This window comes from Nanorana parkeri, unplaced genomic scaffold (genome assembly GCF_000935625.1).
Source record: "Nanorana parkeri isolate BGI_ZX_2015 unplaced genomic scaffold, ASM93562v1 scaffold1293, whole genome shotgun sequence".
Taxonomy (NCBI): Eukaryota; Metazoa; Chordata; class Amphibia; order Anura; family Dicroglossidae; genus Nanorana; species Nanorana parkeri.
In genome coordinates, this window is record NW_017307561.1 from 370,701 (window position 1) to 381,088 (window position 10,388).

The 10,388-nt window shown below is 41.8% G+C and overlaps 1 protein-coding gene across 1 annotated transcript in view; it reads left to right on the top strand.

The window, feature by feature from the left end:
• LHX4 (LIM homeobox 4) overlaps nucleotides 1-9,809 on the top strand; it is a 59,396-nt gene extending 49,587 nt beyond the window's left edge. The window contains exons 4-6 of the mRNA XM_018569158.1: nucleotides 2,332-2,486; nucleotides 7,054-7,216; nucleotides 9,448-9,809. Coding sequence (XP_018424660.1) covers nucleotides 2,332-2,486; nucleotides 7,054-7,216; nucleotides 9,448-9,809 — 680 coding nt within the window. The remainder of the gene's footprint in view (nucleotides 1-2,331; nucleotides 2,487-7,053; nucleotides 7,217-9,447) is intronic.
• Nucleotides 9,810-10,388: the final 579 nt, after the last annotated feature.

Consider the following 10,388-nt stretch of genomic DNA (forward strand, 5'->3'; position numbering starts at 1 on the left):
TTAATTTAATTTAATCAAACATTTATACATTTGATCTAATTCATTTAAACATATAAAAATCATGATAAAACCTAACACATGGTTGCTATACAACCATATTAACACTTGTCAACTCAGTTTGCAGATTAATAGTCTACTGAAAGAATGTTAATACAATTTGTAGCTGTGAATAAGCAGCTCCCACAGACTGTACTGTCATTAACAACCACAGGTCTTAGACAAATAGTTGGGAACCAATCATCATGTGATTACCATTGCAGGCAATCGTGGTGATCACATGCATGCTAGCTGCTAACTCAAAGGGAGAGTCAATCAGTCAAATTCTGGTCAGTCATGAACCATCATCAAAATCTTCACAGTCAAATATTGCCTAAAGCATTAAAAGTTGCCACCTCTATCAGCCACCTACATGGCTACAACATTGCTTTAAAGTAAAAACAATATGCTCTCTGTAAAGACAAACATGGACATCTGCAACAAAAGAAAAATCTGTAGATTGTTTTGGGGGGTGTCAAGGAACAGAGATGAACACCAAAGCTCTAAACCAGGGGCGTCCACTATTTTTCGTCTGGAGATCTACTTTTCAAATGACGAGCTCATTGAGATCTACCAACGAAAAAACACCTGCATTCAGGGGCGGGAGGGGGCGTAGGCTGCGCAGGCAGGCCCCTCGCCCACAGTGCGATCGCCTGCATTAGTGCCTGTGTTCTAGTCCAGTGCAATCCACAAAAATGCTGCAAGCACTATTTTTGCAGATCGCACTGGACCGGAATGCAGACACTAATGTGCCTGTGTTCCGAGTGCGTGCGATCGCACTGTGGGCGAGGACATTGACTTCAATACAGCTCCACACCCCCTCCCGCACCTGAACGCAGGGAGTCGGCCTGCTTACATTCCAGTGCATTCCAGTACATTACAGGTCCCGGCGTCCTGTCCTCCCGTGGTGCTCGTGTGGCCGACAGTAGATCGCGATCGACCTTGTGGGCACCCCTGCTCTAAACAATCCATAATTGTAGAATCATGGTATGCAACTTCCCTTTATCATTTTTTAAATTATACTTTAAGTGGAGCTTTACCCCCCTTTCACTAAAAATCACATCAGTATTCAGCTCTGCATGCTAATATAAAATCATCTTACTTTCTTTAGTTAAACAAACATATTGTTATTTTACTTACAGTTTTTGTTTATCCAGTTCCTGGTCCTCTTGGGCATTAGTGATGTAATGTGCCCAAGCGTTGCAAGTTTACATAATATATTAAATCTATAGGTAGAGTTCCTCTTTAATTGGAGATGTGTAGTGAATCCATGTATGTATGTATATAATGCAGTGTACCAGCCCTTAGATGTGGTGGTTGCATTACATCTCTTTTTATTTTATTTTTCCCCTTTTATTTACACCTGTTAATCCTGCAAAAGCACACTTCCTATCCCTGGGTGGCTGCTCCACCAGCTCCATGGAGGCAGCCATCGTTTTCACCCAGGCTGCTCTGCAGACTTGAACTTAAAAATATATCCTCCTCTTCCTTATCTTTATTATTTCAGGGCAGTGAAATTAGTAGTTTACAGTAGATAGCTTGAAAGGCAGATACGATTTTTGGCAGATCAGCAGGTATTTTCTATACTTGCAGCAACATCTTCGTTTGAAAAAAAGAAATCTAAGGACTGGTTAGCTACAATGTTTTAAATTTTTGTTCTTCGGTTTAAATGTCCTTTAAAATGCTCACAGCTATGAATGTAAAAGTCCCTACGCCTGTACATAAGTTGTAACTTTGCTGCTCAGTCTACCGTTCATTGTCATCTGTCGTTTATGGCATAAGAAGGCATCAAAAGGAGGGTGTGTCGTTTTACTTGATTACTAGAGAGTAGGCTCATGTTCAGAATGAGCCCGGTCTGAACCTGAGCTCTTCTGAACCTGTCAGAAAGCTCTTTCAGCTGTAACAAAAATCTGCTGCGGCCTGGGAATTCCCTGCCTGCAGCTGCACATTCAGGATGAACCTGATGTTCTCCCAACCTATCATGAAGCTACTTCCACTGCCACCCAATCAGCTGTGGCCCCTTGTCTCTTCCATGTTCAGAGGAGATCAGGTTCTCTTCCAAGTTCGGTTTTAGTCTGAACCTGAGCTCATCCCTACTAGAGAGGAAGACAGCTGTGTCTTTGAAAACATTGCTCCCTACCTTCCCTTTAAGACTTCCATTCTGCTATTGTGGAAGCTTTAAATAAATAAATAAATATATATTTTATATAAAAACCTTTGAGAAGTAAACTAGCTAGCGATGTATGTTTAGTGTATCTTTAAATAAGGTGTTGAATGTGTTCCTCTTTTATCCAGATGACTCAGAAGGAGGAGCTAAGAGGCCTCGCACCACAATAACAGCCAAACAGCTGGAAACATTAAAGAACGCCTACAAGAACTCACCTAAACCAGCCCGGCATGTGAGGGAGCAGCTGTCCTCGGAGACGGGGCTAGACATGCGTGTTGTGCAGGTATGACAAACATGGATAGACAAAGAAAAACCTGGCTTTCTGGCTGATTAACAACATGGATTGTACAATATTTTTTTTGTGATTAGGCTTTCAAGTTACAATAGTAAGCTGGAAAAATGATGTGGTCTATGGTGGGCTCTGCAGGGTCACTCTCAGGTGGGCTGTGTGGGATTTCAGGTGGGCTCTGCAGGGTCTCTGGTATGTGCTGGGTCTCAGGTGGGCTCCATGGAGTCTCAGGTGGGCTCTGCGGGGGTCTATGGTGGGCACTGCAGGTCTCAGGTGGGCTCTGCGGGGTCTCAGGTGGGCTTTACAGGGTCACAGGTGGGCTCTGCAGGGACGGAGACAGCGCAGGCACAGGAACGTGTTCTGGAGGTATGTACTTTTTTTTTGCTATGGGGCCCTGTGATTTCTAGTTACGCCTCTGGTCATACCCGAAAAGGTTACTATTGGCATGTTAGAGTTTCCCTTGTCACTGTATAATTAAAGTCAGTAGGGAAGTAATGATTTATCCGAGGAGTCCAGACTAGTTCAAATTGGAGAACCAAGTCTATGAGAACAGTGGCGATCTTTTTATTAAGTAAAAAACATGTTCATACAAACTTCAGGTTGTAAATTAAGTGAGACGTCTTTCGGAGACTCTTTTTTGTTTTTTTTTTTAGATATGCATTAAAAAAGAATTTAAAAAGATTTATTGTGTGCTAAAGTACTACAAATCTTATTTCTTTGTTTAATTTTTAATTGTGTGTAGACTATTAATCCTCTTATCTCAGAGACGATAGGCTCACTTCAGTAATGATTGGTAGACAGAGACCATGTGATTCAGGGTAGGAGCTGGAGCACAGCAGCAGCTTATATCCATGGCACAGAGGAGGTACTTTACCAATCCAAATAATAATATGATTTGCTAATGCTGGCATGTGCCCTACTGTATCATGTGACTAAATAATAGCTCCACTTTAATTTCACCTGTCATTTGTGTACGCTATAAATTGCCCCATACATAAAAGGAAACGCAACCCTCTCTTTGTGGAAACACTCAGGGCCCAGTAACACCTATGCATTTTGACATGTGTGTTTTGCTGGATGTTAATGCATGTGCAGAGTTTTCCCATTGTTGATGGTGCTAGCATTGGAATGCATTGGCCATTAACCAATTGGCCATTGGTCATGTCTGTTCTTTTTTTATATCCGCCATATGCATGTTATAAGGGTTTTGTTTATAAAAAGGGCTTTATTTGTTATATGGGCTTTGCAGAGGAGTGGCCATGTATGTAAACAAAGCATGGAGTGCATGATAAAGGCTTTTAGACCCCGTTCACACTGAGCAATTTATCGCGCGATTTTAGCTCCAAAATCGCTCAAATATCAGCTCAATGTCACTCAATGTAGATTGTCCAATGCGTTTAAATGGAGCTGTTCACATCTCACAGCTCAATGTCGCCTGTAGCTCGTCGCTCAAGCTTGTAGCTCAAACATGTGTTTTGTGCAATTTGGCCCAGTAGACTCTAATGGTGTAGCTCAATGTTGCACTACATCGCGCTACAGAAGTGTCACTTTTGCACAGAAATATAAGAAGGAAGGAATGATGTCACATCAAGACTGCTTTTGATTGGTTACAGCTCAATGTAGTAGCTACGAAGTCCCTGCGAAAAGTCGCGTAACGTAGCGCAACAAAATGTGCAATGTAGCTTAATGTAGCTCAATGTCACTCAGCTCAAAATCGCTTTTTTTGGCTGTAGCTCAGTGTGAATGGGGTCTTAAAGATGCACTGCAACGCAAACACAAAAGTGTAAATCCAGCCTTTCCCTGATATGCAATAAATGTCAAACATGTGGTACTGCAAAATGGGAAGCAGAATCTGTAATGAGAAAAATAGGTTGCCTCCCTTTATTTATATTGTTACAAAATATACCAAAACAAAGATTGCACACTTAGAAGATGACTCCCAACAAACATATCTCTTTTGGATATATCTAAAAGAAAAAAAGAACAATAAGAAGACTACAGGTTACCTCTAACCATGTCTTTACCATTTTAAAGGGTGCAGCTGCAGGATTAGAGAAAGTTGAAAAAACCCATTAGAGTCATGAGGCGCTTGTTAGATTTACAGACATATTGCAGATTCAGTAAAATGTCAGTCTAAGGCCAAATGAGGAGGGCCAAAAAATATAGACATTTGCTGGCATTGATGAAACTCTGGCAGATTCCGATGACAGATCAAACCTACAGCCAGTAACTGGATGCAGCTTCGTTATCTGACATTACTGTTAGCAGAGATTTGCAACATTGTAATTAGAAAGATATTTTGTTGTCTTTTGCCAACAATCAGAAAAACACATTTACCAATTATTATATTAACTGTGTTGTGTCACATGACTCCCTGAAAGAGTTGGTTGATTAAATACTGAATACTGACACACATAGCCTAACCACAGACATTTTTTTTTATACAAGAGATCTATGTCGGCATTATTTTTATATATATTGATATATTTTATGTCTGTTTAGGTGAAAACCCGTTAACAGATTATTGAATGGATTATTTATAAATATGAAGCATAAACACGTTTAAAGGAGAACTATGAGGTGGGTGATTTACACTCATCCTCATAGTTAGAGCCGACCTGTGACATTGAAACTGTCACACGCCGACTCTATAGATCAGGAAGTGAGCGAACACATACTGTCGCACACATACCCGATCTTCCCGATCATCTCCCTGCAGAGATCCGTGACTGTCAGTCACCACTCCCCGCAGGGATTTCCCCTCCCCTCTCAGATCCTCTAGCGCTGACTGGAGGAACGGACTGGGGAGAGGGAGGGCATAGCTGGCTCTGCCTCTAGATAGGCAGAGCCCGTTGTCAATCAGCTAGCTGGGTGGATCTCGACAGTATTGTCGGGATTCGTCCTGGCTGCAGTGCTCTCAGTATATAGCGAGCTATAGTTCGCTATATACTGAGCTTTGGGTCACGGAAGGAGGTTAGTATATGTCCTCCCGTGACTCTAAAGAGAACTATGGGATAAAAAGGTTACCTCATAGTTCTCTTTTAAGTCCCAGCATATCCTCTCCTGTTACAAGATCAGCATTGTAGTAGGAATACATACTAGGGTTGATTTCCATAATGCAATCAAAACTTACTTGAAATAATCCCTTTCATGTAGTGAGTGCCACCTTCTGTCTGCCCATCACTCTCACCACCTTCCTGGATTCCCAGTGTTCTTTGCATCTCTTTCCCTGCTGCTTGATGTGATGCAATCTCAATTTCTCATAACTACATATCCCATCATCCAATGCTTCCAGAAAGCAATGATAGTGTTGCATTGTCCAGACTTGTAGTTGTAGTTTAGACGGCAGGCTCTGTGAAAGTGATGACACAAGGAAGTGCATATTCACAGGGGTGAATGAAATTGTGTCAGTGCATTGAGGAAGAACATCCTTTGGGCATCTTCAATAAGTATGGTTACAAATGTCTCGATGGATATGGTTATTAGGAGTGGGATAGAACTGATGGAAATTCAATATAGAAATACAAAGATATAGCGGAGATTGGGAGAGATTGTCTGTGCGGAGTGGTGTGACCCCAAAGCATAAGCACAAGCTTTTATAAAATAATATATTTCCTCCTTAACATCTTGTCTTGAATTGTATTGTAACTGCAATGTCTTCCGTATATTGTAAAGCGCTGCGCAAACTGTTGGCGCTATATAGATCCTGTATAATATTAATATTTGACACCCTGAAAATGCCTCTCCACCTTATCATTCTGTTTTCACATTACTGCAGAGTAACGCCTATCTTCGGGCACACCAAACCTACCCTTGTATTGGGGTTGAAGGATTAGGAGCTTGTTAATGCCTAGGGGACAGGAAGGAGCAATTTTACTTTCCTGATCCACGCTCTTGATGGCTCCCTCCCTTCCGGCAGCCTCTTCTTTCCTTCACTCTGGTGGTCTAAGAACCCCTGACGTCATCATCTTGTCTAATGCAGGTTCCACAGACCTGCATTAGACATGAGGACCCTGAGGGACATTTAGTAGCCAGAGTGGAGGAGAAAAATGACCACCGGAGGAGTGGGGATCAGGCAAGTAAATCTACTTTCTTTGAGCCCCCTAGACATTAACAAGCATTTAACCCTTGCCGTGCTGATGGTAGCCCCAGTACATGGGTAGATATTTAGTTTGTCCAGAGATGGACATCCTGAGCTGTGACATCCTGAGCAGGAGGGGCCACACAAAGGTCCTAACTTTTTTAAATTCTTCCACGTCTTTTTTTTGTTAGAGGCATGAAAACACTATACGGAAAATAGTAAGCACTTTTTTTCACCGAAGCGATAATTACTTCCCAAAGATGCACTAAAGTTATGTTTTGTAGACAGGTTAAACGAGAATAGTACGTAGTCATCAATAATCATCATTGGGCTTTTTTGCTTCTCTAGGCAATGCAAGCAGAAATTGCTGGTGGGAGGGGCCTGCAGGGTGCTTTACATAACTTCCTGAAAGCATCACAGCACCCTGCCTCAGTACTTTTTATACCTTAGCCAAAAAATTCACTCTACCTCTCATTTCAGGTTTGGTTCCAAAACAGACGTGCAAAAGAGAAGCGACTCAAAAAGGACGCAGGGCGGCAGCGTTGGGGACAGTTCTATAAGAGCGTCAGGAAAACCCGAAAACCTGGGAAGGAAAGCTCTGCAGAAGATTGTGGAATTAGCGACAGTGAATTAAGCTACAGAGGTAACTATGAAGTCATTCCCTATCTATAGAGCTGTATGGTGACCCATGGTTAGGCCATTTTTAGCCCTTAGAAACTACAAGGCTTAGCGAGAAACTGTAATCCATAACAACCAGAGTCAATCTTTTTTTACTGATCTGAGAACGGTATAACTGGAATCAGAATTATTATAGGTTCCCATACTGTGCACATTATCATTGCTTGTAATACTTCCATGGAAAGCCTTTATTTGTAAGACAGCAAAGAACAATGTGCAGTAACTAATCAATCTTCTTCTTTCACTGGTCTGGCTACAATTAATTGTTATAAGCTGATCTCTGATTGGGTACTATGAGTTACTGCACACATTGGGGAAATTCAATAAAGCATGTACAACATTTTTCTGGCATAATAGTCCCTTTAAAACAACCTGCACCTAATTTGTGAAAGTTTTGGTTGCAGTTCTGACATGTGCGACAGATTCAGTAGTGTCCTTAAAAAGAAGCGATGCTGACAGTGGCCAAAGGACTAATTCCTCATCAGGTCCTCTCTGCTACTAATTGACAGCAGGCAGTGGGCATATGCTATAGCCAATAGCAAGCTGTCTATTGGCTATGGAATCCACTCAGTGCCTGTTGTCAACCACAGGGGAGGCAGACCTGATGGGGAAATAGTGACTCAGAGTTTGTTTCCCATCAGACTCCACACACCCACAGCAAAAATCCTCGGGCACTGCACCTGCCTATGTTTCAGGTGAAATCTTCGGACAGAGAGCTCAGATTTATCAGGTTTAACATTACTGATCTGCACTGAGGCCTCCACACTGCAAATGGTGGTTATTGTGCCAAATTCATGTCCCTGTTTCCAACAGGGACATGAATCTGAGACAAGCACCGACATTTGTTGAGTGATTTGTCATAGACACTCTATGAATTCCAGGTATAACCTTTTAGTTGGCCACATAAATTACAATCTCTGTAGAATCTTTAGATTTACTTACTTGAAACTGCCTCAATGTACACATCATATGACTCATCAATTAGTCCCAGATGCCAAATGCACCAAGCACACATCTAGACCTATTTTGGTGCTGTGATAGGGACTACATGTGGGCTTACCAGTTGCAAGAAAAATGTCTTTGCATAAGTTTTTGGACTTGCAGCAGGAAATTAAGTGCGTCTCAGGCAACATCCAGCTTGTGTTTTGGACAACAATCATGACAGATCATGCTGTTTGATTCTGATGTGAAGCCTTCAATTTCAGTAAGAGAGTTACGCTGCCCATACATGGATTGAATTTGGGTAACTTCCTGCTGAATTGGCCAAAATTTGAGCCATGTGTGGCCCAGCTGGCACAACTCGGCTCGGCAAAAATCAATTTTTTCAGCAACTTTTGTTGAAGGAGCCAGCTGGCAAATTGTCAGCCAAACAGTGCCTGTTGGAGGATCAAGGCATTGGGGAGCCTACAAATGTATCTGAATTCTAGGACTGTCATACAAGGCTGTATACATATCCTTGAAATTCTTTGCTCATTAGAATATGATATGACATGTATAGCGTTAAACTGGCCATTCCATTCTTCCATGATGCTTGTGGTTGGCTAAAAATCAAGATCAGCAACAGCTGGAATGCAGAACACGGCCCTTCATTTAAAAAAGTGCAAAGCAATTCACCGAGGCGAAAAGTTACAGTGAATTATGGTAGTGCATGCTGTGTTGTTATGAAATATAGTGCATTGTAATGAACTTTGTATTTGTCAGCCGGTTTGCTGGGCTGCTAGAAAGTTGCAGGTACGACAGAGCTGACAGCCATCGGTAGTTACAGCTTCCTCTCCATCTCCAGTAAATACCTGAGTAGTATTCCCTGAAGTCCATTTGTCAAACACGGCCGTGAACTAGGCAATTGATCAAATAAATAAGAACGGCGAAGCGGCATTAATCATACCTCTAGTTCAGCCATCAACTGGTTTATGATGATTTTGGTGTGTGTGGAATATTAAGCAGCTTATAATTCAAACTGGCTGCCTATTATTTGATATCGGACTAATTCCTTCATTATATCTATGTTTTAGTGTTCTATAAAGAAGAACTTGTCATGTTTAATAGCACACGAAGGCTACACTGGAACTTAACACAGCTTAGCATAAGCAGTATTTTGCTTTTGGAAACCCGTTTTATTGGTTTATTTTATGTCTGTAGAAAAATAGCTGTCTTTTATTGTAAAGACCTGATATCTACATTGTGCTTTTTTAACAGATGACCACATTTTGTCTGAGCTGGGATCTACAGGAGCCATTTACAGTGCAGGAGGGGACCTTGTAAATGTACCACTGACCAATGGTGGATTCACAATAGATGCTACTGGACAGTCCTACCAAGATCTTCATGATGGTAGTCCGTACGATATTCCTCAGTCACCCTCTTCTATCTCCTCCCTTCCATCACATGGATTGCCATACAACATGGACAATGCAGGGGGACTTTTACCCCATGCTCCTTTGCGAGCGCTACCAGCTGCACCCACATCCGATATTTCCACAGAAAGCAGCATGGGCTATCCAGATTTCCCTACTAGCCCAGGTTCCTGGTTAGATGAGATGGATCATCCTCCATTTTAAAATGATTGAAAAATTGAGGTCAGACCTTATAGACGCTCACTGAGTTTGCCAAACTCTGCAGACACCATATTCAGCCTTCAGAAATCTATCAAATAAAACCACAAGCTCCTTCTTCTTACTATCAAACTGATGCAAACTGCACCAAAAGCATCATGTCAAAAATGGAGTTGTACAAGCAAGTTAAAGGAGCCTTCAGAGACAATAGTTGGAAACACAATGTGATGACACTGAAATGGAATGTTTGCACTTTCGTGGGTCAAGATCTCCCTACCTAATCCTGGGGGGTTTTAAGAGACATATCTTCCCACGCTACTCGAGTATCTAGGGGCCACGTTAAACTGTGCTCATGAGTATTTACACCATCATGCCACATGAATACAGCTGATGGGTATCCTGGACAATACTGCTGGTCTTCCTAAATGGCATAGACCATTAGTCTTTGACATGCAGCCGACAATCTTTACCCATTATAATGCAGCATCTGTTGTGGGCTAGTATCTTATAGTTCGAAATAAATAACATAGAGGAGTATGTTTCAGTATAGCACCTCATTGTTCACTAAGCAAATCCGCAATGAAT